This window comes from Zingiber officinale, chromosome 4A (genome assembly GCF_018446385.1).
Source record: "Zingiber officinale cultivar Zhangliang chromosome 4A, Zo_v1.1, whole genome shotgun sequence".
NCBI lineage: Eukaryota > Viridiplantae > Streptophyta > Magnoliopsida > Zingiberales > Zingiberaceae > Zingiber > Zingiber officinale.
Genome location: NC_055992.1, coordinates 126296748 through 126314318, shown reverse-complemented (window position 1 = coordinate 126314318; position 17571 = coordinate 126296748). Strand labels below are relative to the sequence as shown.

The 17571-nt window shown below is 37.5% G+C and overlaps 2 protein-coding genes across 2 annotated transcripts; both read right to left on the bottom strand.

Annotated features, from left to right (window-relative positions):
* Window positions 1-1354: 1354 nt before the first annotated feature.
* Window positions 1355-7536, bottom strand: LOC121971023 (cell division cycle protein 48 homolog). The gene is made up of 9 exons (XM_042522090.1): window positions 7394-7536; window positions 7112-7274; window positions 6509-6737; window positions 3383-4149; window positions 3072-3293; window positions 2735-2806; window positions 2378-2659; window positions 1947-2306; window positions 1355-1862 (listed from the first exon to the last, which is right to left on the bottom strand). The coding sequence occupies exons 1-9, from the start codon at window positions 7426-7428 to the stop codon at window positions 1560-1562; spliced, it is 2433 nt and encodes an 810-aa protein (XP_042378024.1). The 5' UTR covers window positions 7429-7536; the 3' UTR covers window positions 1355-1559.
* A 492-nt stretch (window positions 7537-8028) lies between these two features.
* Window positions 8029-8403, bottom strand: LOC121972767 (pEARLI1-like lipid transfer protein 2). Its single transcript, XM_042524402.1, has one exon. The coding sequence runs from the start codon at window positions 8401-8403 to the stop codon at window positions 8029-8031; it is 375 nt and encodes a 124-aa protein (XP_042380336.1).
* Window positions 8404-17571: the final 9168 nt, after the last annotated feature.

The window sequence follows — 17571 nt, the reverse complement described above, 5'->3', positions numbered from 1 at the left end:
CCATTCGGCTCAAGTCGGTTAAATGGAAGTTGAAGGGGTTTGCCATTCCAGTTAGGATTTGATTCTAGTCAAAGGGAGTCTGCGATTCCTCTATTTCGCGGTGCATCGAGTCGTTTGATTTCGATGCGACCGACGCGAGAGGAATGGGATCTAGCATTCTCAAATGAATAGGGAGGGGAGGTTCAATTATGTAAGGTAGGAACAAGCACGGTGTGTTTCAGTGTCGGTTCTAAAGGATCAAAGGAATTCATGAATTTGATTGCTCCAAGATAGTCGGAAAAGGCTTACAATAATCACCATGAAATAAAAATTATTGCTCCAATTTCTATGATGCGAGTGTCAAGTATAAATTTATTGGACCATATTCGAGGTATCGATATGAGCAGTTTGGTTATAAGAAGAAAAAAATAAAAGGAAAAAAAATAGGCATTTGACCAACAGATGAAACACAGTCCTAGAAATTATTTATTTATTCTCTCTCAATGTTGCAGTGTTATCGAAATCGGACCGGTGAATCGGGAACCTAAAGCCAAGCTAGTCTTCCTCATTAGGGAGGGCATCGGCCGGTTTGGTCCGGTTTTACCTTACTACGATTTTATTTTTTCGGTTTCAGTTTTAAAGATTTTTGATCCAAAACCAAACCATTTTATTACGGTTCGGTTCGGTTTTTATTATAATACGGTCGGTTATATACGGTTTATACAATGAATTAAATTGATTTTGTGCTACTACAAATATTAGTTTAGAGACCAAGAAAAACTATCAATTTATTAAAATAATTATGAATTTAAAGTAATACTAAAATTTTGTTATCCGGTAACAATAAGTAAATATAAATATATAATTTGATTATGCTATTATATTATAAATGATTAGAAACTAATCCACTTGTATGATCTAATATCCATAAAAATAATGTTTTAAGTATAATACGGTCGGTTCGGTTTTTTGGGAGTCAAAACCGGAAACCGAACCGAATAACCGAATTTTTAAAAACTTAAACCGAAACCGGCCGAAACCCCGAAAAAACCGAAAAAAAAACCAAAATTTTTCTGTTCGGTCGGTTTTTCCGGTTTGAACCGAATTATGCCCACCCCTATTCCTCACCATTACACCTTTATTTTAATTCAATTTAATTGACCTCAATTTATTTTTTCTCATTTAATCATCTCCTAAAACTGTATCTAATTCTTCTTAAATATTAATATTACATGCAAAAAAACTCTCGAACATTAACATCATATGCAACAAGAACAGTCTGATCCAAAGCAAAAGATTTCCTGCACAGACATATAAACATAAGGAGCTTCATAAGTACATAAAAAAACAAAGATTGTCATAATAAAATGACAAGTGAAAGAAAGTTTTTTACTTGGATATTACGGTACCAATGTTTATATCATTCAACTAACGACCGATGAATATTCTGGGCTCTCAAATTCTTAGATGGGAACGTCACAACCAAAGGCAGTTTTGAGGACGGCAAAACCAAAAGGTGAGAATTCAACATATTACACGATAATAGCATTTGGCAATGACGATCCGTTCTTCTAAATTACTTAGCTATATAAATCATCGTCATCGTCTGCAACAGCTGAAGTGGCAAAAGGGTCTGAGCCGGTGGCTCCAGGTGCAGCTTCAGAACGCTCCGCAAAACGGAACTCACTTCCAAAACCCCGCGACTGTTGTAAAGTCTGAGCAAATGCCTGGTACTTGCGAATGTCAGCGTCGCTGACACTCCTGCGGGCAAACTTCATTGACTCTTCGAAATGAACAGCCTTGATCTCTGCAACATCATCAGCCTCATCATCTTCCTCCATTGCTTCAGGATTTTCACTCTTCTTCTTTTCTCTTTCAATGTCCTGCAGTGACAAATATGCACTGCTCTAGTAAATTTGCCCTGCTATAGTAAAGAAACGAGTAAACAAAATACTGCAATGCATTACCTTTTCGATGTTTTCTCTAATTGCGTATTTGCATGCCCGTTGACAAATTTCTGTGATGTCGGCACCACTAAATCCCTGAGTGTACTTTGCAAGAGCCCCCTGGTCAACATCTTTTGCCACTGGAGACTTTCTTAAGCAAGCTTTAAATATTTGGTAACGAGAGGCCTCATCTGGCAAAGGAATATAAATCAACTGGTCCAGCCGGCCTGGCCTAAGTAGAGCAGGATCTATAATGTCAGGCCTGTTGGTTGCCCCGATAATGAATACTGTTTTCTTGGCATTCATGCCATCCATCTCCGTCAGTAGCTGATTAAGAACCCTATCAGCAGCGCCTCCTGCATCACCGACACTGCTGCCTCTCTATAGGGACAGACAAAACAGTTAGTGTTGAACACAAACTGGAATGGCAAAAGTTAACAACAGCAGCTAACCTGGGTCGCAATGGAGTCAAGTTCGTCAAAGAAGAGCACACATGGTGCAGATTGGCGAGCCTTATCAAATATCTCACGCACATTTGCTTCACTTTCACCAAACCACATGGTCAGCAATTCAGGACCCTTGACACTGATGAAATTTGCTTGGCATTCATTGGCAATGGCCTTAGCCAGCAATGTTTTACCACATCCAGGTGGTCCATAAAACAAGACTCCCTTGGAAGGGGACATCCCAAACTTCTCAAATTTCTCAGGATGCTCAACTGGATATTGCACAGTCTGGCAAAGTAAAAAAATAATTAAAAAAAATCACACTTGGTGGACACAAAACCTCAAACATATCCAGCAAACTACCTCTTGCAGTTCCCTCTTGACATTTTCCAGTCCACCAATATCATCCCAGCTGACATTTGGTACTTCAACAACCTGATCAAAACCCAACAAACTATCAGCATATCTCAAGGTAAGAAATAGAAGTGATTTTTAAACACAAGTTACCAACCAGACACATGAGGCTATAGAATTTCTTGAGTTGAAAAAGGTAAGTTTAATTTAGAAAGAACACCAATCTCAAATTTCTCATTTTCAATTCTTGCAGCAACAATTTATTTTAAAAATTCATGTAGATAATCATATTTATAAGGAAAAAAACTAACTGAAAATGATTATAATTACCAAAGCAAAGACTTACAGTTTCACGGAGGGCAGATGGGTTACTAGATCCCAAAGCAGTCTTAAAGTGTTCATTTGTAACAGACATAGAATTGAGAATTTCAGCATCAATTGATTCATCTTCTAGATCAATTATGTCCATCTTTTCACGGATACACTGGAGAGCAGCTTCAGTGCATAAAGCAGCAAGGTCAGCCCCAACATAGCCATGGGTATCCTTAGCAATCCTTTCCAAATCAACCTGCATTGAATAAATCAAATTTCATAACTTGGACATTCACTGCAAGATATCTATTAACAAGGTAACAACAATTGGTAATGTTCACATACATCATCAGATAGCTTCATGTTCTTAGTATGGATGCGAAGAACCTCCAATCGGCCAACCTCATCAGGAACACCAATGTCAATTTCTCTGTCAAACCTACCGAATCGTCTAAGAGCTGGATCAATACTGTTTGGCCTGTTCGTAGCCCCAATGACAATTACATGAGCACGAGACTTCAACCCATCCATCAGTGTCAACAGTTGAGACACTATGCGCCTTTCAACTTCCCCATGAGTTTTCTCTCTCTTAGGAGCAATGGAATCAATCTCATCAATGAAGATAATTGAGGGTGCATTTTTCTCTGCTTCCTCAAAAGCCTTCCTCAAATTACTCTCGCTCTCACCGGCTAGCTTTGACATGATCTCTGGACCATTGATGCAAAAGAAAAAAGCTCCTGTCTCATTTGCAACTGCTCTAGCTATTAATGTCTTACCTGAACCAGGTGGACCATACAACAAAATACCTTTTGGCGGCTTGACACCAATAGATTTAAATAGTTGAGGATGTCTTAGAGGAAGCTCTACTAGCTCCCTTATCTGAGCCATTTGTTTCCTAACTCCTCCAACATCATCATAACCTACCTCATCAAGCCTGTCCTCGTCTTCTCTTTTTACCGGCTCCCCCTCACAGAAAATCTCTGTATCAGGAGCAACAATGCAGTACTCTGCAGGATCAGTTTCTATAACCTTAAACTCAACACTCCTCATCCCACCCCTGACAAGGAAAAGATCCCCTTTTCTAACAGGACGATATGCTTCCAAAAAATAAGCTGCAAAATGTTAAATTTTAAGTCAAAAGAACCAGAAAAAGTAACAAAGAAAACAAATCACGAGTATCAGACAACTCCAGCCTCAATAAGTCTTGCTATAACAAGCTAGCATAAATTTTCATGTGGTTCCAGTAAATCAAAACCCTAACATAGAGTTGAAATGCACTGGTATGCATAAATTCCTAAGATTACTTATGGAAGAAACGATTAAGAACTGATCAAGACTGAACCAAACAAGATAGATGTAGCTAACATAAACCAAATGAGTGAAACTAGTCACTCATGCATAAACGAGACATGGAACTAGCATATGTTGAATCAAATTACAGGAACTCTGATCCACTCCAATTAGAACCATCAATGTGAGCTCATGAAAACATTGAATATTTACAAGAGAAAAATACTGCTACAACATTTCAACATTTACAAGTAGAAAAGTGATTTATTAAGAACATTTATAATCATAATAGATACATGAATCAAATAATTTATAGATCAAACAAAAATAGATAAAAGCATAACTGATTGTCAGAAGGCTTCAAGCAATGACAGGTAGCTTGATTAGTTAGATTACAAAACCCCCAAACAACTATATAAGAAATCCAGATTTGATCAAACCAGTAACTTAAATCAATAAATGAAAATGTAGAGGATGATTGCTTAACAAAGGTTAAATAAGAGACCAGTCTGTGTAAATACTTTGCACGCATGCTATAGTTCTCAAAGGCCCTTAGTTAACAGGACTACTAGCATAGAAGTGAAAATGTTGACATATCTGTACCCTGGTGGAATTACTTCAATCATCCATATAGGAGTTAATGGAATTCCAACAAAGTAATTTAGTATGCATTTGATAACTATAAAAATATCATACAACGACAATCAAGCTTTATCCCACTAGGAGGGTCGGTTAATGAAGTTAGTCTGTACACTTATAGGATATCATAATTCACTTGCAGCACTGGTCACAAATGGTTAATAGCATTTATAATCAACAATCAATTTCACTATGTATGTCTGTACACTATTGACTTGGATGATGAGACTCCAATCAACTAAATGAAAAGCATGAAAACTAAATGAAAAGCATAAGTTTTCATGAAGTTAGTCTAAGTAAGAGAAAATGATAATCCAGTTAGCTTCATTGACTATCCCTAGAGGTGACCAGTCAGGCCCCATGGAAGTTTCCCATCGGCCACAAGGGTAAATTGGAAAGCACACGCGGTGGCTAGCCCAGAAACCCAGTATCCTTTGGTTATGCCTGGTTGTGCCCCCCATTCGGAGGAAAAATTCTCACAAATACGCCATAACTGAGGATCGAACCGCGGATGCCTGGGTGACAACCTGAATGTCCTACCGCGGCACCATAACCCGGAGACAAAGTTAGTCTAAGTAAGAAGCATGAACTTGTATTATGTATGTGTTAATGTGTACACTAAAGAATTTCATGAATCAGTGTCTCACAAGTCCTTCCCCATACAGCCTCTAAAATTCATATTTATCATATTGGGTATGAGTTAAGGCCATTCCTTCAATAGCACGTGTGGAAAAAGAGGGTCAAGAGCACAAGACTCAAAAGAAGTATCCAACTAACAAAGGAGAAATGAATTAAATGCAAAGGAAAGATGCAATTGTGAACCAGAAGACAACTTTAATAAGAACCTCTGAATCCGGGTATTGAAATGCTATAGAAAGCATTTGTAGAATGAATAGGTTGGATGGCCAAGAAAGCAGAACATCTCAAAACCAATTGATCATATTGCTTGGTCAAATTAAAAGATGGTTTAAATCAGCATTTCAAGCACAAACAGAAAAAGAAAAAAAAACAAAGCATCAGAGCAATCCTAATTTGACATAGAAGTCAAATCTATCAAGAAGCACCCATTTTGTTGTAAAGCATAACTAAATGATTTCCTAAGGAGACAGATTGCTCCATTGCAGTTAGCGTTGCTAATAATTGGCACCCTTTTCAAGTCCGATAATTAGCACTATTGAGATTCAAGATACACTTATCAAATAGTTAAAGGTTCAGCAAAAAAAGAAACAATGTGAATTACAAGAAGCAGAATTTTCCCAAATTCAAAAGGAATGAAGAAATGCCTAGAATTTGAATGTGTTTTTCCAAATAGAAGCTTCAATTCGATGAGGCAGAAGACCATTAGTGCAAACATACAGCATGGTTCTTCATTGAAAAAACACGTTACACAATGAATTAAAGAAACAATAGCACAAGTTGTAAGAATGTCAACTTAAGGAAAACAATTTAGAATAGCAATAGTAGCAGGCAATGATAGGTAAATACATATAAAATATAAACAGATAAATATCTATAAATCAGGGGAAATATAATAAAACTCACGTTTTAAATATGCATCAAACAGGTTCCCTGTAACACCTTCAATTGTGTCGTCAATGGGAAGTATGTGGACACGATTTCCATACTTGACATCTTGGCATTGATGGACAGATACAACGTCACCAAGCCTCACCCTGAGATTTGATCTGACAACCTTGTTCATCCTGATCTTTGGTTCATCGCATGTATCATCAGCTAGAGCAATACAGATTGTATCCTTTCTTTTCTTCCCCTGCAGAAACTAGATATTAGAATTTTTGCCAGGATAAAAAGATTAAATCTTCTAATTTAAGTCTGCCCTAATTTATAACATCCACAATCTCTCATAAAAATATAATGATTATATAATCAAAAGTCGCCTAATAGATGTCAGAAATTGAACTCAATTGTAAGTAGCTTTAGTTTCATTAAAAAGCAAAACAAAACAAAACAAACGTAAAAAGGTAACAAAGGATCATCACCTATGAAAACCCCAAATTATCACAAAACCTGAAGATCTAAGAAACCCTAATTTTTCAGGTCGCCTAAGCCCCTAGAGATGGACTAACTGAATCAGAACAGTCAAGAGGAAAAAAAGAAAGAAAGAAAAGGCCACAGTCCTGGAACCTTCAAGAGTATGGTATCGCCGCGAAACAACTGCAGCTTCTCCATCGTTTCGGGATGCATCGAAACAACCGAATTATCGTCATTGATCGCCTCATCCACAACCAAACGGTTGGGAGCCTTCTTCTTCTCAAGGATCGCCGTGCTGTAATCCTTCTTCCCCTTGCTGCATCAATTTCCACCAACCACCCAATCAGAACCACGACAAAATAAATCAAAATCCCAACACCCCAATTACACATTCAATCAAAGAACACAAAAAATCAAGTGAAAGAAGGCGCTCACGGATCGGAAGAGGAAGCCTCGCCCGGGTTCGCCATCGAGATCAAGATCCAACCACGACCGGCAAGAGGCACGAGAGAGAGAGCGCAAAAAAACGTAAAATAAACGCGTAATTTATAGCCGCCGAAGGGTTAACACGAGGAATTCTTGTCAAGGAAGCAAAGTGGTGGGAATACTATTATTATGCGAGAGCATACATCGCCGTTCGCTCTGTAAATCGACGGTGATCTCGCGGCGAACTCCCATGCGGACTGATTACTGGCGAGTCGCCGCGGCCACGAATCCGGACCGTTGGATTTCGGCCATCCCCCGTATAAGGAGAAGATTTCAGCCGTTGATTCGGCGGGAAGGAGAAGCCCCAACAATTAAGCAATCCAATCTCGACCATGTTTCCTAGAATATTCTTCGCTTACGTTTGGGGTTTCGGACCATGTTTGAATTATTGAATCACATACATATATATAACGATACATCAAACTCGATCGAACAGCAAACACGAGCACACCACGAAGCACCAAAAGCTCACGTACTACTTAATTAACAACAACAACAACACATCGTCGTCCTTTGCAGGCCGCTTATTATTTGTTATGATGTAAATCGACGTCGCGTGGGATTGTGAACTAGGTAGCTAGGAGCTAGCACCGGTAGGCAGTGGCGTTCGTCCCGCAGTAGTTGAGGAGGAGGTTGACGCCGGTGGTGGCGTTGAGTTCGGCGAGGCCGAGGACGTTGGCGTTGAAGGCGGTGCAGAGGCAGGTCTCGGCGTCGAAGGCGACGAGGCCCGTGAGCAGCGTGCAGCACGTCGACGGCGACGACCTCGGCAGGTTGCCGATGGGGCCGATGTTGACGAGGCCGCCGAGCAGGCTGGCGCACACGCTGAAGCCGAGGGCGTTGATGGGGCAGCGGGCCGAGGGAGGAGCGATGATGGCGCCGCAGAGCCCGGCGCCGAGGAGGAGGAGGCTGAGAAAGAGGAACAGGGTTGAAGAGGCGCGAGAGGGTTTGGATGCCGCCATGTCCGCGCGCTTGTGGTTTTATTTGGGGTTTAGGCTTAATTGTCGGTTTGTGTGTGCGCGTGTATGTATATATAGGGTTGAAATGGCGTGGTGATGCCGGGGATGAACAATTTGACGGCTAGTTCAGGCATGTTCCTGAGTTCCTCTTGTTCTATGATGTGATGTTGAGCTTCCTATTTGGAATACTCCCATATATTAAGTTTATTTTGAAGTGTGTGTGTGTGTTTTTTAAACACAAAACAGTATTCCTGATTTAAAATTTTTATTCACGTAAAATAATATATATAATATTATTAATTTGTATACACGATACAATAAATTATGGTAAATGGTCATGGAGATATGACGTCATGTGAGCACGTGAAGGCATGATAATAGTAGTTGTGTCGATCAGCTGATCCATCTCTAGTGCCCAAAAGTTTACGTTTGATGGTGCTTTTCATTTAAAATTAATTAAGAGAAGTATGAGTCGTGATGCATAAGAGGTTTGTTCATTGATTAAGAAAAGAGATTTGTTTATTGATTAGGAAAAGCATGTCCAATTTACAAAGGAAATGGCCGAAAGGTGTTGATAGTGTGGTCGACGTGTCCAAACTAGCTAGTCCGATTAAGGCCTTAGTGTGACACAAATTGCAAAAGGTTTAAATTAGGCGTTACGGATGTATTTGACATGTATAGGTATTTGAATATGGAGTATTGAGTATGGATGATATATAGTTTGGTGTGATGAAGTGGTAAAAGGTGATTTGTTTCTCTCAGTATTCTTGTCAATCTGTTCCTAGTTAACATAGAGAGGGTAAATCATGGATAGTTACTAACAATTAGTGTAGGATGATTATAATTGATGTTCCAACGAAGATGGACCCAATTACTTAATTCTCTAAGCATTCACTTATAAAGTTTATTATTATAAGAGGTTTCTCGACTTATAGAAGATATCTAAGAAATAAAAAGATAGTAAATTTTCAAGAGTGGCTTAATGAAAAGTCATAAGTCATGGAACATGAACGAAGGTTTCATAGTGTTAGCATTGGCTTAGTAATTAAGCTTGCTAAGCCATTCGAAAGAATATAAATTAACTTGCAAAAACTGTTTACACTTCCTCTAACTAATGAGCCATCAGTTTACTAACCCTAACATCGTATATTATCCTTGCCAATGGCTATGGATATTCTTGAAGAAAAGGGCTTAGTGTACTCTTGTCAAAGTGTTAGTCAATTAGTGCCTTTTACAAAGAGATCGATTAGAGTAGTGTTAGGACATGTATCAGTTAAAGGGGAGGTGAATAGCTCACCTCGCTTTTTCGAACTTGATTTATAACTGAAACTTGAGGCGAAGACTCCACGGTGCTAACTTGGTATCCATCTTCTTAAGATGACTAATCGAATGATACGGTCTGACTCTTTCTTATAGCTTCACTATGAGAACCTCCTTCCTAACGGTGGAGAAGCCTCATATAAACTCGAATATGAGAATATAATGAGAGAATACAACAAAAACAATACAAAACAAGAGACAAGAATACAAATACAATGAACACCTTACTTGTTTGATCTCTTGTTGCTCGAAAATGCCTCTTGATCCGTTGGAAATGCAGCAACATTTTTTCCTCAACCTCCCAATAATTGACAGCTTCAAATGCCCATGAAAACCGCTTTTCTAGGGTTCTTTAGACGCCTCCTAATCGATTGACTTTACCCCCAATCGATTATGATCACGTCGGATCCGACCGTTCAAACCTACAGAACGACTCTTTTTAGTTTGACCAATAGATTGGTAAATTAGACCAATCGATTGGTGAGTCATATCAATCAATTTTGAAGTTTTCTGTTCTTGCAAAAATACCTTCAATCGATTATCCTAATCAATCGATTATCCTAATCGATTGATGAGGCCTAAATCGATTTCCCTAATTGATTCCATTGTCTTTTGTGCGCCTGTGAAAAATTAGTGTCTTTTACAAAGAGTTTAGAGTAGTGTTCAACTCTTAGATTCCATCATTTTCCTAAGGACATATGCGCTTTAGTTTACATTAGTTCTCCATGCTAGTAACACCTAGGTAGTCCATTCAAATTTCAAAATATATATATACATATATATATATATATATATATATATATATATATATATATATATATATATATATATATATATATATATATGAAAGATATCCTAGGCGGCAACTACGGGTGACACGTATAATCAGTAAAATGTTAACTCCTAATTATGTCAATAAAATTTTACTTTTAGAATTAGGTTGAGTAATATTGTTAAACATAAAAGAAATTCAAATAAAAAAAATTAATCCCATACAAACATACCACTCTCCCCGTATCCTACTCGCTCTAACTCACTTGCTCCCGCTACATTGATGATTACGATTTCAATTTCCTTCACTTTTTTCTCTTCCAAGAGTATAAACATTATGTTTTTTTACTATTTTTTCTATAATATATATATTATTGAATATTTCAGAATGAAACTAAGATATGAAAAGGAAGAGTATTATGTTGCCCGACGTTTCGTGCGCAACTATGAGCGATGTGCATACGTGACGTTGCAAGCTCGATTTTTTTGTAAAAAAATATTCCTTTTATTCTCTCTCTTCTTCTGCCTTCTATTCAAAACGGCGGCGAGACTTTTTCCCAAATCTAAATTTCCCTCGCTTTCTCTCTTGCTTTCGCTCCTTCTTTATCCCCGTCTTCCATCACGGCGCGCTTCTACCGGCATGCAAAGTAAAGACGTTGTAAGCTAAGTACAACTTACAGTCGTATGCTTATTCTCGTGCTGGTTGGAAGCTCCCCAACTGTCACTTAAAACATAGTCGACACTGCTTTGCTTAGCATCCCTCTCCATTCTCGGTTGTAAGTCTTTCCACTCCACTATCTATTTTCCAACATTGTACAATATTTTTTAGCTTTGATATATCCTACAACGTCTAGACTTTAGTTGCTTTTTTATCAATTTTTACTTATATAATTTGCAAAGAACTTGCCAAACACCAATTCCTACATTTCATAACCAATGGTAAGTCACTTCATTTTAAATTGTAATTCCCTCTAATCCTAATATATATTAGAAAGATTTATGCTACAACGTACAAGGCCAACACCTGCTACAACGCCTGTTATAACGCGACTTGAACATTTAGCTATTATAGAAATGATACAGCTACTTGGAATCTTAGCTGCTACACATTATAGCAGCTACTTGGATCGTTAGCTGCTACAACGTGTAGCAACTAAATGTCCAAATAGTGCTACAACGTGTAGCACTTACTTGGTAAGTCGTTTCATTTTAAGTTATAATTCTCTCTATTCCTAATATATTGTTTATATATGATTCTAAATGATCTGTTTAATTAATATAGGGGAAAACATATATTGTCTTTATTGGACGTTAGCCGGGTGTTTATGACACCTGGATAGATATATCTACACAAGTTAATCATTTTAAAGACGTCATACACCAGTCTTTCAAGAGTAAATAGGATGCAATAAGAGCTTTTGAAGCTTATAATGTACTCTTTTACAATGTTAATAATTTTTTTTGATAAAATTTAATTTTTTAGTTATATAATTTGTAGCAAATTTGCCAATTTAGGGAGCTTCAATTTTCCACATTTCATTTGATGGTAAGTCGTTGCAATTTAAATTGTAATTCCCTTTAATCCTAATATATTATTAGGATTTAAGCTATAGTGTAAAATCTCTGCACTAGCTGCTACAACTTGTAGCAGTTACTTGGACAGTTATCTGCTATATGTTGTAGCAGCTACTTGGACGATTAGCTGCTACAACGTTGTAGCAACTATTTCGACAGCTCGCTGCTACACATTGTACCAGCTACTTCGACGACTAGCTACTACAATGTGTAGCAACTACTTCGACAGTTAACTGCTACAACATTATAATAGCTACTTTGATAGTTAGCTGCTACAACTTATAGTAGCTATTTGGATAATTAGCTACTACAATGTTGTAGCAGCTACTTAAACAGTCCAGACAACCTTTTCTTACTATTTTTTGGTTATATAATTTACAGAAAACTTGTCAAATATCATTTTCCATAAATCATTCGATGGTAAGTCTTTTCAATTTAAGTTGTAATACCTCTAATACTAATATATATTATTAGGATTTATACCACAACATACAAGTCCTAGCTACTATAACTTGTAACAGCTACTTGGATAGTTAGCTACTTAGTTGCTAAAAATTAGTTAGTAGACATTTATATTTATCTTTGTCATTTTTTATATCCAATATTATTGTTCACATGTTTGATACATTTTAACGTATTATAATTTAAGTTGTAACTGCTACACCATGCAGTAGCTAACCATTTGGTTAGCTACTACAACTTGTAGCAGCTATCCGACTATAGTTGCTACACATTATAATCGCTACCCTACACTAGTTGCTACACATTGTAGCAGTACCCGAGACCAATTATTTTATGACGGTTCATTAATTAATTAATGACGACCTACCTACTCCGGATTATTGATCTATCACTTTCATAAAATGACCACTTATACCTGTTATAAATCATAGTCTGTGAACACAGGCAAAATTTGACTTTATCAGAAGGATAACTATGGGCACTTGATACTCCTATTTCTGGATTTTATAGCGGCCTTGTTTGCCTATAAATTGATGGTAGAGGGAGGCTTCTCATTCTCGCTTCAGTTTCATTACTCTTTTATAAGACTCCTTATTTTCTTTGTCGTTCCTTTCATGACAATTTTACGAGTAACATAATTGTGGATTGACGTCATCTTCCCGACACCACCTTCGTCATTCCTTCCATGGGTAGATTTAAGGGGTGGTTGGCCTGGGCTATAGCCCAGGCTTGCTTTGGACTATTCTCTCAACTATTAAGTAGGATAGTAAAATAAAAAATTAATATGCCCAATGTACAAATTTAATTTAGCCCAGTCCAAAATCTAATCTCCATTTTCCACATTCCTCCCAAACGTTAAAAGTAATTGAATGATCATTTATTTCATTTCATATGAGTCATGACTCATTAGAGATACACAAAAAAATCGAAGGGTTTTGAGGAGTTAGAGCATAGAGGTAAGGATAGAGCTTGAGAAAATTTTTAGCCACCCCTCTAGTCAATTTCTGGCTCCGCCCCTGATTCCTTCCATGGTATCCACTATCTATGTCCGAAGTCCGGTAGTGTGTCTTCCTCCCAAATTGGAAATAGCAAGATGGTTATGTTGTCTTTTGCTGTGTATTGTAAACTTTCATATGGCTGTATGTAGAAAGTTTGGGGTTCAAAAAGGAATATCTTTACTGTGAACATCATTCCATATGTGATATTGTTTCATCTTCCAAACGGTGTGCCTCTATGAATTTCAAGATGGTTCTTCTATTGATCTTATCGACCAAATTTCTCCCACCACTATACAAAGGAAATGGAAAAGATAAGAAGGGTGATCAGATAGTCGACTAGTATATTCTTGAAATGTCATTGTGGCGTCTGTAAAACTCAATTAGATGCCAATGTTCACACATCCACTACAATAAAATAAGACAAGAAGTTCTCCACCTCATCATTTAATTATGTAAACAAATACATTAGATCTTGTGATAATCTTGATGATATATTAAAATGTTAGTTTTCAACATGTAGCAGTTAAACTGTCTAAGTATCTGCTACACGTAATAGCTAGGGATTACATATTGTGTCGTTGTAGCATGAACCCTAATCAACAATATTAGGCAAACAATCTTTTCTTTCAATGTGAATAATTATAGTTGGATAGTTACTTGCTACAATATGTAGCAACTACTTGGTAAGTCATCTGCTATAATGTGTAGTAGCTATTTGGAGAGTTAACTGCTACACGTTGTAGCAACTACTCGGATAGTTAGCTGCTACAACATATAGTATCTACTTGATAAGTCATTTCATTTTAAGTTTTAATTCTCTCTAATCCTAATAATATTGTTTAAACACGATTCTAAATTATCTATTTAATTAATATAGGAAAAAGCATATGTTGTCTTTATTGGATGTCAGTCGGGTGTTTATGACACCTGAATATATGTATCTTCACAAGTTAATCATTTTAAGGACACTATACATCAGCCCTTTGAGAGTAAATAGGATGAAATAAGAGTTTTTGAGACACACTTTGATAAAAATCTATCACTTAGCTCCTTTACAACTAGAGGAAAAGAAAGTTTATGTGCATTCTCAAATATAGTATCAAGTTCAAACTCAGAGAGAAAACTATTGAAGACTGCAACATTTAAAAAACTGAAAGATGCATTGGAAGAGATAAAACAACATGTGGATTCTCTACAAATTGATGATGAAGAATAGATATGGTATTTGAAGTTATAGGTATTCTGGCTTTAAATCTTCCATGATGTATTAACTCATGAACAAATTAGTTATGAAAAATAAACATTTATATTTGTCATGTTGTCATTGTTTCTATCCATTATTATAGTTCACATGTTTGATGCATTTTAATGTATTATAATTCAAGTTTGATTTGCTTTGACGTTGTAGCAGTTACTCGACAATAACTGCTATAACGTGTAGCAGATAATCGAGACTAGCTACTACAATGTGAAAATCACTGGACCAGCTCATTGTAGCACCTACCGGACAATAGTTGTTACAAAGTCAAACCTGTGTTATAACAACTACATTACCGTAGATGCTCTAACTTGTTTGTACAAAGCTAAGATAGATTAACCTACAATTCAACATTAAAAATAAAAATTACTGATTGTATTAGAAAGACAAAAATATGAAAGATAGTCGTTGAAGGGCTCCCTTCAACTGGATCACTACTTGATCCCGCTTTTGTTGCAAGGTTGTCTGTGGTTTAGAAGGGAGGGAGGCCGAAGAGTCTTCCCAATACCCCAAAGAAGAGGAAGATGTTGATTCATCAACTAGTATCACGGGACCATGAGGTGTTGTTTTCTTGACTCCCAAAGGAAAAGTCATTATCTAAAATTAAAGGATTTAGAATAATGAAGGGTAAAGGATTTAGGATGTCATCTCTATAATGGTGTGATGTCATCAATTCTAGAGGTTAAGTGTGAGGAGCGGTGAAATTTATTTAAGGGAGTTAAAACATTATTTCCAAATAGCATATTAAATGAAATGAGAGGAATTAGTGAAATTTAATAAGTATACCCAAGATGATGTTGTAGCAATTAATGGTCCATAACTGATATATCATAGACTTCATATATCATAGGCTGCAATACGTTGTAGCAGCTTCTACATGGTAGGTGCACGAAAGGATTTAAGGTCTGACGGTTGGTTATCCTTGTCTTTACCCTATGCCCTATATTTTCACAAGTTTTGAGGAGTTGTAGCCAGTCTTTTGACAACCCTTTTTATTGTCTTAAAAAGACGCTTCCGTTTGAATTGTCTTTATCAAGAGTTAATGTTGTTAGAATCATTTTTCGTATAAATCATCTATCAACCTAATTAAGTCTTTCACGCTACCTACACATATAAAAATATTTTTGATATTTTAAACAACTTGATAAAAAAAATTATTTAAAAATATTTTAAATTAGTTAAATATTTAACATGTAGAGCTACTGATGCACGTTGTAGCAACTACTATAGTACATTGTAGCAGTTAGTCGGCAGTAGCTGCTATAACGTGTAGTAGCTTCTCAATAGTAGCTACATGTGTAGCAGCTACTCGGAAGTAGTTGCTACATGTTGTAGAAGCTATTGCCGATGCAGCTAACAAGCCCTAAACTCTAATAATAATTTGATGGCCACTTATATAATTTGAAAATAATGAATTTATGGAGACTTATCAATTAATTAATGACGAGCTACGAAATATGGTTCATTGATCCGTCACTTCTATAGAATGACCACTCATACCGATCTCCCAATCCTGGTTATTTTAGGAAAAAGGTGATGCTATGAATAAATCTTACCTTGTTTAAAGGATCAAAAGAGAAAGGCTTAAAAATAGAAACGGAAGGAAAAGGTCTGTGATTTCTCTATAATAAAAGAGAATCTGTCATAATCACCTAGGTATGCATATACATACATCGCTCTACATGTGATTTCTCTTTTCTTTTGATAAATTTAAGCTACTACATGTTGTAGCAGCTACTACACACACTATAACAAAATCCCTCATAGACATCAGTGGAACAACAACGGTTTTAAGTAAAAACCGATGTCTTTGAGTATTTTACATCGGTTTTTCCAAAAACCGGTGTCTATAAGCGCAGATTTTCGCTCATAGACATCGGTTTTTGAAGCCGATGTCTATTAGCGCCTTTTTTCGTTAATAGACACCGATTTTAACAGCGGTTTTTAAAACCCGGTGTCTATGATAAAATAAAATAATTTAATTTTCCCACCAATATTTAGCCAAAATTTGCAACACTTCACTCTTCCCTCTAAACCTAAACCTATATCGCGCCATCCACAGTATATCCACCACTTTCCTCCTCACCGTTGGCCATCCGGCTATCTCTCTCAGCCTCATCTCCCTCTTCCCCTTCCTAGATCGATGCACAGCACAGCTTGCCTTGTGTTTGACTGAGGACGCAGAGGGTAGCAACTCATTCTCACCCGCCGGTCTCCACTCCTCCATCTTAGCTCCACTCTTCGTCGCTCACGCGATCGCCCCTGCTGCCTTCGGCGACCCCGCGGTCGGCCACCCCGCGGTCGGTCACCCCGCGGACGGCGACGCCGCACACGCCGAGGACGCCCAGCCGCTGGCTAGCCCCATGCGGAAGGTCGTGGTCAGCATCCGCTGCCAGCAAATTGATTGGCTTTTGTAGTTTTGACTTGGGAAGACTCGCACTTCTAGCCAGGATCTTCTGTGGAGCTGAGTCCGATTAGGGTTTCTGTTCCCACTCTATGAAAGTTGTGCCTTCGGTCATCATTCTCCTTGACAACGTCAGCAAGCAAGCGATAGAAACGAAGCGAGCACGGCGATGGAACAGACAGACCTTCATCATGATCAAGCCCAACGACGTCCAACGCGGCCTAGTGTGCTCTCCGTCTTCCTCCCCCTTGATTTCTTATTCCTTCGCTTCGTTCATCTATTCTTCGGCGTTGCATTGCGTAATTTACAGTAGATATGTTACTGAAACACCAAAATCCTTCTTCTTCCTTTTTTTTTAGTTGAAAGGTTGGAGAAATTATTAG